The following is a 16,341-nucleotide window of genomic DNA, read 5'->3' on the forward strand; positions in this document are numbered from 1 at the left end:
TCTTTAAATTTGGTCCTTTATGATCAGCTCTCCTTTAGGTCACCGAGCCCTGAGAAAACCTGCTTATGTTTATTTTCTCAGGCACATTTGTACCAGAAAGTAAATTTAATATAGCAAGAGACATACTTCTTCCCTATATTGTGGTACCTTGAAAATCAGGCAATCGGAGCTTGCTTTTTGAGCACAAAATCAGACCAAATAGAGTTGGAAGATGTTAAGAAAGGATATATCATCCATACTATGGTCAAGTTTGATTAATTCTCCCTCTCCACTAGAAGAGTCACTGTCCTAGTGACCAGAATACCAATGTCAACTAAACAGTGCTGTTCCATTGGACAATCTTAAAATTACACTAACATTGTTTTACTTCACAGCCATCCTTTTTTCTATATTCATAATAACCACTCCCTCTGTTTCTAATTACCTTTACAACCACATTCTACCTCATGACATGTTACAGTTTTTCCAAGTTTGTAGCTTATTTTGCATTGATAAAGGTGCTGCCCTGTGGCATCTAGGAAGACATATTGCTTGTAGAATATCTCCAAGTCACACTATTCCTCCTGATAGATGATCCTGTCTATAACATACAGATATGTGTTCTCAAGGATCAGTAGAAATTTTTTTGTAAGGACCAGATAGTAAACGTTTCATGCTTTATAAGCCGTATAGCCTCAATCGAAACTACTCAGCTCTGCTGTTGTAATATGAAAGTAGCTATAAACAATATGTAAATGAGTGAGCATGGCTACATTTAAAAAATGTTATTTACCCCGCCAAAAAGGCTCTAGTTCATAATTGCTGACCCTTTCTTATTAGTCATAACCACGGAGGGGGCTCTTTCTTGTTCTTTTCTGAGTTTGTTCAGTCCTCTTTTATCATAAATAGTAATATGATGCTTAAGTCTTCAAAAGTAGTTTTCACTCTCCCCTAAAAGGACCAGGAATCCTTAGAGAAATGGCTTGTTTCAAGACTGAGGCAGAGAAAATGTAAGTTGAGCCTGATCGCTTTAGAAAGTAAAGAACTTCTCCAAGAATGTTGGGGGCTGTGTCAATAAGGCATAGGAGTCATCTGAAAGGGACTCCTAATGGCCAATGCTGAGATAATTTGAGCATCAAAATAAATCATAATAATATATTATAACCCATTGAATAAAATAATCTATGAGTTTATACTGATATAAAGAGATAAATGAAAAAATAAATGGGGGAGGAAGGGAAAGCTCTTCCTTAATGATGGGGTGAGGAGAAAAAAAAAGTGGTTCTCAAACAGGTTGGAAGGCAAATCAGAATCACTTGGAGAGCTTTTCCCATGCCTGAGCCTCTTTCTAGAGAAGGTGTGTGCGTGCGTGCGTGCATGTGTGTGTGCGTGCGTGCGTGTGTGTGTGAAAAGGTCCCCAGGAGACACTGCTGAGCTGGGAAATAAGTATTTCATTTTTCTGACCTCCATAGTGGAGACAGGCAGAAGCAAAGGGTGTTGGGAATGGGTGCTGAGTCAGCCAACAGCACCAAAAAGCCATTAATTATTCTTTAAAAATATCAATCTTAAACAGCTGGTTTATTTAACAATTTATTATTGTTGATCATTTTACTTGGTTCCAGTTTTTCATTGTTATAAATACACATATGTAAAGTTTTATACATACCCATAATTATTGCTTTAATATAAAATTCCTAGAAGTATAAGGTCAAAGCGTATATAAAATATTAAGGCTTTTAATATCTTATTTTTAACCAAATCGCCCTCCATAAAGATAGTACTAAATTATGCTCTCACCAACCATATTAAAAAGAGTATATTTCCTGCACCCTCAACAACAGATTTTGTTTATCATTAAGTTATTATCCTATGATACTTATATGATTTAACTTTATACTACCCCAACCAGACTCTGAAGTGCCCACCCAGTGACCTCTGGGGACCCAGAGCAGGGACTCTTCTTAGAGTCTTCTCAGCCAGCCCCTACTCTTCTCCCTCGCTGCCTAGGTGTGTGGGACTGCAGGGTCCTGGGCTCCTAGGAGGCTGGTGCAGGTCGTCATCCTAACAGGCGTTACAGAGGGCTCATAATGTTTCTGGGGAACATGAACCTCACTCACCTATTCTTATTTTGAAAGTCTTTTCTACTGCTGTGGAGTCATCATTTGTCTCATCTTAGTTCTACGTCAAGGCCATCCTGGCTTGTCTGGGATTGAGGTGCACCTGGGATCTGGCCTCTTTTGAAACAGCCTTCCCCACAAGTAACAGTTCACTCTTACCTGGTGTACCGCAGGTAAGATAGGCCTACTTCATAATCTATAACAGAGAAAAGACCAAGAAAATATTGGTAGAGCTTGGGGCAGTGGTATTTAATCATATTAAGCTGCTTTTGCAACATGCCGCAGTTTCCTGCGGAGGTGGTCAAAGGAGTAAATTATCCCAACACATCACTTTGAAATAGTTATTACCTAGTCAGCAGTTAGCCACTAGGTTCAGTCCCCATCAAACAGGGAGTCATCTTTGAATGAGAAGGTTCCTTTTGCCATATCTCTTTGCACATAGTAGGTGCTTAGATATTCCCATGTGTAGGCACAAGGTTGTATGTGAACAAATGAGTGGATGATGAGTCTAAGCAAGACCTGTGCTCAGTACAGGACCACAGCAAAATCTCAGGAACTCACCCCTTTAATATAAGAAAATGTCCCAGAATTCTGATTCCAGGAAGGAAATGATAAGGATTCTATTTCTGTGTTCCCATCAGGACCTTACACTGACCTCCAGAAAGGTGACACACAAAGTGTGAGAAGCTGCTATCAATTATTAGCACCATGAGGGAAAAGAAAGGAAGAAAAACTAAAATTATATATGTGTGAGATCTGGGAAAACCTTTGGCATTATGAGGGAAAAAAGCAACCCTGAGTTTCCCTTGAGTGGCTAAGGTTTTGGTTCTTAAATCAAGGTCCAAGTTTTCTCCCGCTTGAATTATCTAACAGTCTTTTTCCTAGACCAGAAATCAGTGGGACAAAATGACTTGAGAACATGACATCTAAAAGTAGGGTAGCAGGATTCGAAGTGTTACTGTAATGAATAAAAATATGTGGGGACAAAGTAATAGGATTTTGCTGATGGTAAGCCTATTTACTGAGAAATGTTGTGTTTTCTTCAGTGAGCTAAAAATATTGTGCAGCATGAAAGACCGTTAGACTTAAAGGAGACCCTAAACCAAGTGTGCAGAAGTCCCCAATAAATTAGCTGTTAGGATTATTGCAGGTGAGTAGGCTTTGACAAGGGTGAGAAGAGACTGCGGTAAACTGTTGATGTCTGATGAATCCTGTGAAGTTGAGTCACAATACCAAAGGTTTGCTGAGATCTCACAGGTACAGATAGGTAGAAGTGTCTATGGTAATTAGGTAAGCCCAGAGTAGGAGGCTTACGAAAGACCTCTTTGTGTTCAGATTTCCAAGGAAGTGATTTGCATACCAAGGATTTGGTTCACATTTAATAAGTGTGATAGTTTCAGAAACGTTGGAAAGTTTCAAATGACCTGAGTATAGGATTTTCCTCCTTGGGAAAGATCATGTCCTTGATAATGAACAAAATTGTAACTTCTCTGTGAAAATCTTATGCCGTTTCTGAAAGAAAACAATGGATAGCTAAAATCAGTCTTAGAGCTTATCTCATCCTTAAGATCCAACAGAATGTGATCCACATAAAGTATCAGGGAAATTCAAAGTCCTTGAGGTTGTGGGTGAGGACTTGTGAAAAGTAGGAGGGACCTCGGCAAATGTTTGGGGAATAACAGTCCAAGTTTGTTGTTGATTTTCCCAAAAGGAAGCAAAAAAAAAAAATTGACTATTTTGATCTAAAGGAACACTAAAGAAGGGAGAATATGTATCTACAACTGTAAAATATGCAGCTTCAGGGTGCTCTAGAGATTCAAGAGTATTTGGTTCTGGTCAGGGAATAACTATTCTATTTATAGCCCCAAAGTCCTGAGTAAATCTATACCTTTGGTGGAAGGGTAGGCATGTTACAAGAACTTGTTTAAGATATAATGAGTCCTTTCTCTATTATACGTTTGAGTATTTTAGTCCCTCTTTACCTCCTGATTTAAGAGGATTTGTGTAACTGTAGGTAGAAATTTAGACAGGTCATTTTAAACTTTGATGGATTCAGCCCCGGTAATCCTCAAACAATTGGATGTTTGAAATTTTATTCTCTTTTTGCTCTAAAATGCCTCTCAATTGTGTTCATAGTTAAAGCTCCCTGAACTGGCTACTATAATTCTAAAGTATCTTTGGTGAAATTGTGCCATCTAGTAAGATACGTTCACAAATGTGGTTTACAGTGTAAATGCCTGTAAGAAGCAGGAGTCTGGCCTGCAGGGCACAGGCTTAGGTTTAGACTGAGACAAACCCATAATTTTGGGAACAGTGAGTCCAAAGACTTGCTCGTGTACCTGTGTCTTCTCAGCCCCTTGCTCCCAACCTAATGTCTGGGCCTTTCAACTACAAACCCCATCCAGATTTGTAATTCCAAACAACAGAAACGTATGGAGCTCTCTCTCCCAGAGCCAGACTCTCTTGGACAAAGCAAGAGAAGACTGAGCAAAGTTATCATAGGGTTTTTTGTAGTCACCAAAAACTGGAAGCAACACAGACATGCTTCACTGGGTAAGTGGATAAACCGTGGAACATCCACACTGTACCATTGTTTGGAATGCTACTCGGCAATTAAAAAGAACTACTAATCCAGGCAGCAACTTGAATGAGACTCAGTGTCATGCTGAGAAAAAAAAAAAAGGCCAATCTCAAAAAGTTACTATATGATTCCTCTTAAGTAACATTCTTAAAATTACAGACCCATGGTTGCCAGGGGTTAGAGTGCGGGGAGGGCATGGCTGTAAGAGGGCGGCATGATTACATGTGTCCTAGCAGGGTGGTGATTACATGAATCTATACATGTAATAAAATTTCATAGACTGTATACAAAAAAAAAAAAAAAGCACACGTAAACGCTGATAAAGCAAATAAGGTCTGTAGCTTAGTTAATAATTTGCCAATGTCATTTTCTGGCCTTAACGATTGTTATGTAAGATGTCAGTGGGGAAGCTGGAGGAGGATACATGGGAATTCTTTGTCCTATTTTGCAATTGTGAGTCTAAAATTATTTCAAAGTGAAGAGTTTACAGAAACTTGAAGGGGCACTGATTTCTGCAAGCAGCACTTGGGAATCTTCAGTTTTTCCTAGAAAAGATAATATAAAGTCTCAAGAACTATAAATTTAATGCAGCTTCTAAGCACTGTAATTTCATTTGCTCTAATTTCAATTTGGAAATTATGCTCGATTATTTTAATTATAGTATTCTTGTAAATATTTTTGTATTGTCATACATGCACTGTAAACCTTTTAAAAAAATCCCTGGTGAGTGTCCCCCAGGACAGAAGAGCTCCTAAGCTCCTCACGGAGCTGCCGGTGTTCAGCTTCTGTCCACCTTTGTAACCACATCTCCTTCCGCCACTAACTTGCATTCTAGGGTGAACTGTTCATTGTCCCCTCCCTCCTCCCAGTCCCTACTCCTCTTTCCTTCGGACTCTTATTTGCTTGATGAGCTTCTCCTTCAAGACCCAGCTCAAACTATAAAGCCTTTCCTGACCCAGGAAGCCGCACACCATTCCTGCATCCGGCTGTGCCAGTGCAATGTGTAGCTCTTTGGTTTTGTTCACTTGTCCAGCTCCCAGCCTAGTCCATGAACGCCTCAAGGGCACAGACTGGGTCTCATCCCCTCCTGTAAGCCCCATGCCTAGCTCACGGCCTGTAACTCACACTCCAGAAAATGAGTAAGTGAATCTGAGGCTCTTAAAGTCCTTAGTAAGTATTGTTTTTCTGCTCTGCCTTGATAGAGTAATTCTTAACAAAATTTTCAACGAAACTAGAGATCAAAAGGGGTTCTAATTAGCCACAGTTAAACAGAACAGTAAACTAATATTTTATTTATTTGTTTGTTGTCTTTAACACCTGGTATTCCTAGGTGGTCTCCCATCCAAGTACTAACCAGGGCTGACCCTGCTTAGTTTCCAAGATCAGACAAGACCAGGCGCATTCAGGGTCGCATGGCTGTAGATAGTAAATTGATATTTTAAACATTCAATTTAGTTAAGATGTTATTGTATATAAGGTTTGTCCAATCTTTCTTTTCCTTCATGATGCTTTCGTATGAAGCTTTAGAAAGACCATGAGGTTGTACTCGTGAGCTTCCTTGGACAGATGAGATCTAGAACTTAAGGATAGGATATGGATTCTAAAGAAGATGGGTGGAATGTCAAGATAAAGAGCACAAGCCCGTGTTACATCTGCATATCACTTCAAATTTTTATTAAAAGGAGCAAGGTGTTTTCTACCCTGCAAGCAGTCACTCTCTAGTCCACCTGCCATGCTGCAGCAGACACAGATGGCCTTGGTGGCAAACTCCTGATTTTCCTCCACGGCATCCCCATAGACAGATGATCTGGGACTTGGCAATTGTCCAATGTCTGTCTTCACACTCCAACAAAATGACTCAGAGTTTCACCATTTCTTCTTGAATAATCTAATGACTGTTTCTCCATTCAGCAACTGGTAACTTCATTAAAGAAGGCAGGTAACCTCCTCCTTGAAATGGGTCCCTCCCTTCTCTCCTGAGACACCACCTACCTCTCTGACCCCATCTCTCGGCCACATTCCCTAACATTCCTTTAGGATTTAGCCATTGGTCTTATGCTGACTTTAAAAATAAAAGTAATAATAAACATGTTTCTCATGTCCCAAATTTCTCATTTTCTCCTCACTGCTTTCTGACATCCTGTCATCTTTAAAGGCTCAAATTAGGTGCCACCTTCCCCTAGAAGCTAACTAACTGCTGAGGCCCACTCATCCCTTGTACTCTCCTGAAAAGCCAAGAGTGCTTTCACTTATATATTCTGGTCTGCGGGGGTCCCTTGTTGTTGTATGAATTACTCTTATGTCTTCAACCGAACAAAGGCTCCTTGAGGACAAGACCCATGCCTTAAAATGGTCCCATGTCCTCGTGGCACCTCATGGAGTGGTTGGCACATTGTGTGAGTGATCAATAAACACGTGCTGATCGAGATGAAAGCAGTGTTGCAATAACTTGGAGAGAGAAATGTAAAAAAGAAAACCTTTGAAATTTCTTTTCCCTTCTCCTAATGCTCAGAGGCCTAAATCAGAGGAAGTCATCACATGCGAGAGCTGTCGCATGCTAGAGCTGCGCAAGATCAAATTGCCCTTCCTGCCCCAGGGTGGTGGCATGGACGGAGCACATGAATTCAGATGGCCTGGGTTCGTGCTCTGGCCTTGCTGGTGGTTGAGCAAGTCTCTTGAACCCAGAACCTTTATTTCCTCATGTTTAAAAACTGAGATAGCTAAGGCTTTTTGAAGACAAATGCTATAATCCACAAGAGTGGCATACGTGGCGGGAATTTCCGGTACCGTGATGGACCAGAAGAGAAGCTATATAAAAGTAGACGGACGTTCTGGTATCCCTCCCGTGCACGTCCTCACTGAAGGGGGTGACTGTCTCCTGCAAGGCAGGCAGGTAGGGTAGTTTTGGGGGTGTAAAGAATGACTTGCATTCTGCATGAGAGAGAAGGCAGAATCAAACACAGCATGGTTACATTTGTTCTAAACATCATCAAGGCAGACTTTCTGGTGTAAAAGTTAAAGGATTGTATGAGCAGTCTATCGAAAAGATTAGGAAATAAAACTGGAGGATTCTGAGAGGGATTGGCTGTGGGGTACAGGGAGCTATGAGAGCAGAGGAGGGCTGAGCCTTGGCTCAAGGGAAAATAGGCTGAACATGATAGAAGCCAGGTGTTTCACAGGAGGGGCAAACATCCCCCTTGGCGCAATGACAACTGTAAACCACACAGTCTAGAGAAACGTCATTTTAAAGGAAGATAAAGTGACGTGGCTTATATATGCCCCCAGAGACCCAAGTGTGCCTTTGAAGAGTGAAGGGTTATTAAGGAGACATCAAACCCCCCAGGGCTGCGGAAGTGAATGTTTTCTTCCCAGCACGCTGCAGCCGCTTCCCCTCTCTATCCTCAGGCTAGCTGCGTACTGATGGGCTGTCCTCCCAGCTGGTTACCAAGTTCCATTCTCAGAACCATCCTAAAACCCTTCTCTGAAGAATCTGGTAGCACCATGTTATGCAGTTTCTCTTTTACTTGCATCAGAGGAAGAGCCTTTTTAATCTCTCTCTTGCTGAGTGTCCAGAGGCTTCCTGCTGCATCTGGCGGGGTGTGGCCAGGGAGTACAGTTAGCATTCTCCTCTCCTCCCTTCTCCTCAGGTCAACAAACAAGAAATGAGGCCAGAAAACTAGCCTTTCTGAGCCCGTCTACCACCTGAAACCCCACACTGTGGTTTCATCTCTCCCATTTATTCATTCAACAAATATTTATTGAGCAGCTATTGTGTACAGGGCCCTGAGACAGTGTTAATTAAAGAAAGAAATGGGCAACGGAGCTCCAAAAGCACCTCTCTGTCTTTCTGCCTAAAGGCCACAATTGAAAGCCAAGCCTGTCCCTTGCTCTCTGCCCACTAAGGACCCTGATCAGAGGGTCTGTGGGGATTTTGTTCACGGTGCTGGAAAGAAGAGCGTAGGGCAAACACGTTGGTCATCCTCAGCCCCCAAAGGCAGGGCGACATCAGATCAGCCTCTGGTTCCCACACACAGGGTCCCTCACTAGCCCGACGACAACCCTATGCTCAGTGGCATCATCAGCCTGACTCTTCAGACCTGAAAACAAGCTGGAATTCCTCAAACTACTTCATCGAAGCCGCCCAGACAATAGGGGGCAGAGCCTGCAGCCAGGCCACTTCACCGCACTGCACGGCTTCCAGGAGTCTGCTGCGGGTCGCTTTGGTTTGATGGGTGGCTCCCGTTGCGGAAGTTTGTTGGTTTAAAAAACTAGATGTTTGAGGAACTTAAAAATCTCCAGGGTAGAACCTTTAGAAAGGTTTACCTTTCTTTCTGCCCGTCTACATGGACTTTCCTTAAAAATATATTCACTTTAGCAAGTGAGGAGTTCTGTTTACTTTCCTCCTGGATTTACCTTTGAGTTATGGTCAGATAGAGCATCCTGGCCAGAACTCCCCAAAGGACTCCTTCTCCTGGACAAGAGCTACAGGGGGTCTGACAGCATTATCCAGGCCAGCCCGGGGAAAGCCCCTTTAGTTCAGATTATTCAGCAAGTCATGTGCCAAGACTCCAGTGGCTGGGACCTCAGCAGGCTTCAGGACCTTAGGGAAGAGCTGCAAGATCTAAAATGTTGTGAGACAGAACCCTGTAGAATCTCCGGTCCCTACCTGGACCTCTACCTGTCCTGGATCTGCTGGAATGGGTGTGTGCTGGTTCCCCACCAGCCCCGGAACTACTCCACCTGTCCTATCTCTACCTTTGACTAATTCAGCTTTGAGAGGCCGAGCCTCCCTATGAGTCAGATCCTTGCTCAGCCATGAGAAGAAGGTGATTGGCTGGGTCCGCCAGGGCTTTGTGACCCGCTGGCTGGACTCCTCCAGAACCTCAGAACCCTTGATCCCTACCTGCACATGTTGCCTCCATGCACCCCCGGAATAACCTGGATGTGTGACCCAAGGGGGCAAGGGGTAGCAATATTGCAGGTTTTCCAAAGAGGTGACTTCAGCCCACCTGGGCCTGGACAGGAAGGGGTGGCCCAGTGACAATGGGCATAGCCCCATGTCAGGAGCGGGAAACATTTTGGCAGGCTCCGCAGAGTTCTCTCTCCTCTGATCCCACAGCAACTGTTCCAGTTTTCCTGGCTGGTAGGATGGCATCTACAAAGCAAAATATATGGGTACTCTGGAGGTGGGGTGGTAATGGGTCACAGGCTCAACTTCATGAAGCCCAGATGGCTGTCTCCAGGCAGAAAGGGCAGAGAAAAGCCCTGTCTCCCTCCTGGACTGATGCCTCAGAGACCTGAAGTGGGGTGTGTGTTTGGGCACCTGCTTCTCAAACAAGTGTCCTTGGATTCTCGCTCTCTGCCCCAGTAATGCTGATAATACCAGATACTGAATGATGTGCTGGGCTCTGCTCAGCACGTCGTATACATGCTGCCTCATTCAATCCTCGTGGCAGATCTGTAAGGTGGAGACTGTTACTGTTCTCATTTTATAGATGAGGAAACTGAGGCTCAGTGTCAAACGGCTGGGAGATGGTAGAGCCAGGGTTTAAATCCAAGTGGTCTAGCTGGAGATCCAGAGTTGTTAAAGCAGCAGCTGTCTGGAGCCTGCTGGGGCCATGCCCAGCACCCACGGTGGGACCGGAAGTCCTGGTTTGTCTATCATAGCCATGCGGGGCAGAGAGTAGAGGCCTGGGAACTGCCAGGGGGTCTCCTAAGAACCAGGGAATTAAAGAAGACTAGGAGGCCTGAACTATCTCCAAGACCTATATGTGGAAGATAGATTTCCACTGAAGACTTAAAAATAAAAAGCCAAAATTAGATTCAGGCTGGTGGTAAGGTTCTTAAATATTAGAATGTGAGATTTCAGAGTTATGCAGACTTGTTTATGATTTAGAAATAAAAATGCCTATGTCTAAGTGCAATACTACATATCTGGGAAGGCACTGGATGGTTTCTTGAAACTTCTGGCCATAGGATGTTGAGAGTTGGTCATGATCATTTTCAAGGCCTCAGGCTGCAGAATGACTGTCCACTCCACCTCTCCTGATGAGAGCTATAAACCATCTTTCTGTTGCTAGCGAATGCACTGTGAACCTTATGGACCTAACTTAGGATAAGATTTAGCAAAATCGCCAGATTAAACCTCCTCAACCTTTCTTTCCCATGACTCCACACCCGATACCAGGAGTCAGGACCTTGCAGAGCAGCCTTTTCCCAAGGTCATGTCCTCAGTCTAATCCTGAATGGGGTTTTTAACTGACCTAGATGTTTTCACAACCCAGTCAGGGGCTGTTCTCCTCACAGTCACCATGTACCAAAGATGATCGTAGAAACATGGGGACTGGGTTGGAAGACCCCATTGTTGTAGCCCTAGGAAAAGAGCCTGCCTCCTCCGGATGGTTGCCTACCATGATCTCAGGGGAGGTGAAGCAACCCGTGGTAATGGGTTTGTTAACTTTAAGAGTTTTCTCAGACTGTGTCTCTGCTCTAATTGGAGGCAGCTGGTCCACTTAGGGCACAACGCTCGGACAAATGCTTCATATACCTCCACCCCTAGAAGCTGGTCTGGTTGGAGTCTAGGCTGGAATTAACCCCCCAATACAAAAGGCATCAGAAGCTGGACCCATTGATGAGTTTAACTTGTGGCGTTGGGGAGCACGGAGGTTGGTTTCGTTCAGTCCAGAATCCTAGGGCAGACCCAGTGCTCTAGGCTGCTCCAACTGGGCCAGCTCTCAGAGGGCATCCGGGTCAGGAACAAGCACTCCGCTCAACCACCTGCCCTGACACCACCAGCTTTGACCCAACCAGGCTTCCTCTCTGGGGGACTAAGGGGCTCTCCTTTTCTAAATGGAGCTAGGGGGTGGTGAAACGCCTAAAAGAGTCTTTGCTCAGGACCTGGGTGCCACCTGCTGGCCGTAATTTAGTTGCATTTACAGGGCCAAATGTAGGAGAGGAAAATTAAAAGGGCAGCCTGCCCTCCCTGTCGTGAGGAAGGATAGGGGAACTAAGAGGCTGCTTTCTTTGGGACATGATCCTCGAGCAAGTGTGACAGAGAATCCTTCCAAGACGCCTGGGTGCCTTGGATGAGTCTTCCAAGCCCCCAAGGCAGAGAGTAGTGTCACCCGAAGAACCTGAGCCGGTCCCCAGTGGAGACAAGGGCTCTGTTCCTAGATCAGATGAAGACTGTGGTTCTAATGCCTGGTTGGGCACCAGAATCGCCTGCAGTATTTTTTAAATTACATATATTCCTCATAGTGTATTATAATGTGTAGTGTATTATATATAGTTGTAACACATATAATAATATGCAGCAATAAAGATGCTGTCGTTATATATGATATACGTAGTCCTACACCCATGCGCACGTGCTTGGGCTTCACTCCAGCCTGTTGGAAAGTCTCTGCAGGAGAATCTGATGCATTCTCCTAGGAAAGAAGCTCTGGGGTGCCTGGGGCAGGCTGTGTTTCGTTCTCTCTTGGTTCCAGATCCAATCTGATAAAGAGCCAGAATGAGTAGGGACAAGGAAGTGGTCTGGATTGTATTCTTCCTTCACAGAGACACTTTGAGAATTAAACCTAGAGAAAGAGTCTTCACTCCAAAAACAGGCACTCTCACAATTCCTGAAGTGCATAGTCCTTTCGGTCCATCTTCCGTTTCTTCATTTCTGATAGAGACCTAGCTACAAGAAATATTTCCCTCTTCCCTTAACAGTCCAAGTCAGTGCTAAACAGTGCTGACACTTGGCCTCTGCTGGGGTGAATGGGGCAGGGTGGGGAGGAGCTCGCGCCTGTTGGCCGCAGGGGGCGCCTTGGCTCAGCTCCAACCATAGGCTGTTGTGCAGGGAGCATAAACCCAGGGAAGCCAAAAGAAGCCAGAAATCCCAATCGCGTGAAGCGTCCCAACTTTAAAATATTGGGCACTAATTCAAAAATGTTTCCAACGCTGGGAGTGCTAAACAGTTCAAGTCTGCAAGGCAGATTTGGCCGGTGGGTGTGTCGTTTATTACCGCTGATTGAAAGAGCTTAAAGCTGGGGAGTGGTGTGGCCGGTGCTGTTTTTAGATAGGTTCTGACTGCGGCAGTGTCTGGGAGGGACTAGGGGGAGAGAGAGGCTGGAGGCTGGAAGGCCTTCTGGGAGGCCTCTGCTGGCCTTGGCCAGAGAGAATGTCAGCGTCAGCCCTGAGGCAGCAGGACAGGTGGGGAAGAGCAGGCCACACTGGGAAGGCAGAGTTGCAGGTCATGATTAGATCCGAGGGTGAGAGACAGTAGGCCGTCTAGGACAAGCCCTCAGGTTTCTAACGTGAGTAATGGGATGACATGCACTGAGAGAATGAATACAGGAGCAGACGCATGTTTTAAGGGAAGGTTCTGGACAAGTGGAATGTAGGTGCCTGTGGATCAGCCAGCAGGCCACAGGCCCCACAGGAATATGGGACCTGAAATCACAGCAGAGGCAAAAAGGTTAGTCAGCTCTCTAAAACACAGATCTGGTCAGGATACTGTCTGCTTAAAATCCTCTAATGGCTTCCTGTTGTCTAAAGAGAAAGTCCCAACTGCTCCTCAGGGTAACCGAAGCCCTTTGTGATTCGTGCTCCGTCCCTGCCAACGGGGCCACGCCCCAACACAAAACCTGTTCCCCAGGCCTGCTGAGCAACTCAGAGGCCCAGACTAAGCCATGACTTGGTTATTGCTGGTCCTTGGGCCCGCAGTGCCCTTCTGCCCCATCTCTTCGTATGTTTGGAAAATTCCTGCTCCTTTCTGGTTCCAACATCCATGCTCTGATGCCTTCGCTGATCCTGCCAAGCAGAAGCGATCACTCCCTTCTCTGTGCCCTCCCCAAGCCTCCGTAAGTGCCCCGGCACCCCCTACCATGGGGATTTGTCTGTAACCTTGAAGGCAGAGACAGCATCTTACTTAACATTGTTTCACCTGTTCTCAGCACGCGTATAGCATATAATAGACACTCATTAAATGTTTAAAGAATGAATTGGTACCCCTTCTCTAGGAGGGAAACTGCAAGGCTGTCTGGACGAAGGTGCTTCCCATTTCCCCGGGGGATCGTCCAGCTCCTGCTCTCCTTACGGCTAAAGATCAGCGCAAGTTCTCCAGTGCTGACCTGGCCCCTCTTCTTTCTTTGAAGCTGGGGTATGGCCGTCAATGTGTACTCCACATCCGTGACCAGTGAGAATCTGAGTCGCCATGATATGCTTGCTTGGGTCAATGACTCCCTGCACCTCAACTACACCAAGATAGAACAGCTCTGTTCAGGTAGGAGGCTGAGAACAGGGGAAGTGGGCCCTGCTGAAGGGAGGGGGAGGGAAGGTGGGAGGCAAAGCGTCCACAGCAGAGAATGTGGTTTGTAATTAAGAAGTGAGGAGGAGAACTGCAGAGCCTTAGACTAGTTGGTGTTTGGAACTGAAGGAAGGAAACTGGGGTGTCCTGGAATGGGAAGAACAGGAGAGAGAGACACAGGGAGGGGCGGGGCAGTGGGGATGGGCAGTGAAGCCAGAGGTTAACAGCACGAGGGCCAGTCTGGCCACTCTGTGTCCAGTCTCAGCTCTTCTTGCAGAGTAACCCTGGGTAAGTCACTCCACCCCTTAAGGTCTCAGTTTTCCCATCCATTAAATGGAGATAATATCACCTATCTAACTAGGGTGGTTGATTAAATTACGTATATGCAGTGTTTGCCATGCATCAGTACATGTTTGCATCAATAAATAGCAATTGCTTTTATTCTCGGAAAGCTGGGGGGATTCTAGCCATGTCTATGCTGCGAGTAGGACTGGCCCCGGCCCCAGAATAAGAAGGGAAAAGAGGAGATGGGGTTGTTTGGGGGAGGAGGCCCACAGAGGGCCTGGGGCAGTGAAAGCAAGCAGCCTCTGCAGCGGAGCGGCCTGGATCCCCAGTCGACCGTGCTTCTCCACAGGGGCAGCCTACTGCCAGTTCATGGACATGCTCTTCCCTGGCTGTGTGCACTTGAGGAAGGTGAAGTTCCAGGCCAAGCTAGAGCACGAATACATCCACAACTTCAAGGTGCTGCAAGCAGCTTTCAAGAAGATGGGTGTTGACAAAGTAGGTGCCTGCGCTCCCCGGGGCCCTGAGGAGCTGTGTGACCCTGGGGAAGAAGATGGCCCACCAGCCAGGGCAGCAGAGGCTGCCAGGGTCATTCCAGCCCTCACACCTCTCTCCACACACACCCCTGACTCTCCAGAGGGGATGTTCCCCCAGCTCAAGGCACAATGGAAAACCCCACACTTGACATCCCATCCTGATGACATGCCTGTCCCTTCCTCCTCTCTGGACTCTATCTTTCCCAGCATTTGAGGCTTAGTATACTGCTCCTATCAAGTTTCTTCTCTAGGACCCAAAAGAAGTGTCTTGCTCACTCTACTGCCTCAATGTCCCCAGGTCCCTTGTTCCAGCAGCCCCAACCCCACGTGCAGGCAGCAGCACCAAGGGACTCCTCCCCACACGGTTTCTCCTGCACCCGGAGGAAAAAGCTGTCTCTGGATCCCAGGCCGGGGCCTGCAGCCTGCGCATTTGCTCTGGTGCCACGGGAGGGGGGCCAGGTGCGCCAGATGGAGGATGCTGCGGCCCAGGGGCTGGCTTTCCTGAGAGCAGTGGCCCTCTCACAGAGGAAGGCAGCCCTCCGGCAGCAGGTGGTTAAAGCTCTCTGCTTATGTGGTCTATTTCAGATAATTCCTGTAGAGAAATTAGTGAAAGGAAAATTCCAAGATAATTTTGAGTTTATTCAGTGGTTTAAGAAATTCTTTGACGCAAACTATGATGGAAAGGAATACAACCCTCTGCTGGCGCGGCAGGGCCAGGACGTAGCGCCGCCTCCTAACCCAGGTGATCAGATCTTCAACAAATCCAAGAAACTCATTGGCACAGCAGGTAACGAGCCCGAGCTGGGGGAGGGAGTGTGGGGGGCCGGGCCGGCAGGGCTCTACAGCCAGGAGTGCCCCCTGGGCCACCCGGCCCGGCCCTGCCAGCCTAGAGGAGACTGTTATCACGGAGTTCAGATGACGCCGCCTGCTGCCCGCTTAGACCAGGGGGCGTCACAGTAGGGAGGAGAGGGCTCCAAAGATTGCTACAGAAGGACAGCCACCAGCACCAGCCAAGGTGGCGGCCAGCGGTGGGAGGCCTAGGGCACTTCTTTCTGTAGCACGAGCTAACGTGTTGGCCTCGAGATGATGGGGCAGCACATGGTATGGCTCTCCGTCCACATCCAACCAGGCCAGGGGCCTGGTGCCAGCACTGCACACCCTTCCTGCCCCCTGCCCCCTGGACGCCTAAGGACAGGAGTTTGCCAAGCTTGGTCATCTCTTCCCCCATTCTGAAGGCCCATAGCCCTAAGTCCTCAGGAGATGAGTCTCTGGAAATGAGGCTTTGTCTGGGTTCTAGAAGAGAAGGGAAAGAAGCAACAGGGCCTGTTGGGGACGAGAGCATTGGGAGAGAAAAGGGAGAGGAGCAGCCCCAGCCCGCATCTGAACCCGTCATAGCAGAGCCCTCCTCTGTTTGCGCTGCTGCCCCGCCTGGGCCTGTCCCCACTCACCTGCTTGCTTTGCATTAGAAGTAGCCACCTCTGTCTAGGGAGCTGCCCCAGCTGGAGAACAAGTAGCCACAGCATGTTTGTTTCCTGAGTCAGGCCCGGCAGAGGG

At 46.6% G+C, this 16,341-nt stretch overlaps 1 protein-coding gene across 5 annotated transcripts in view; it reads left to right on the forward strand.

Annotated features, from left to right (window-relative positions):
• MAPRE3 (microtubule associated protein RP/EB family member 3) overlaps window positions 1–16,341 on the forward strand; it is a 46,537-nt gene that overhangs the window by 28,075 nt on the left and 2,121 nt on the right. Inside the window, exons 1-4 of one of the 5 annotated variants that reach the window (XM_036224398.1) lie at window positions 13,694–13,712; window positions 13,818–13,945; window positions 14,604–14,749; window positions 15,373–15,574. In XM_036224398.1, coding sequence (XP_036080291.1) covers window positions 13,825–13,945; window positions 14,604–14,749; window positions 15,373–15,574 — 469 coding nt within the window. In that variant the 5' untranslated portion in view covers window positions 13,694–13,712; window positions 13,818–13,824. Of the gene's footprint in view, window positions 1–13,693; window positions 13,713–13,817; window positions 13,946–14,603; window positions 15,575–16,341 lie in introns of those variants that run through there. The other 4 variants (XM_016129033.2, XM_036224396.1, XM_036224397.1 and 1 more) reach the window with 4 other exon arrangements.

This window comes from Rousettus aegyptiacus, unplaced genomic scaffold (genome assembly GCF_014176215.1).
Source record: "Rousettus aegyptiacus isolate mRouAeg1 unplaced genomic scaffold, mRouAeg1.p scaffold_m13_p_7, whole genome shotgun sequence".
Lineage (NCBI taxonomy): Eukaryota > Metazoa > Chordata > Mammalia > Chiroptera > Pteropodidae > Rousettus > Rousettus aegyptiacus.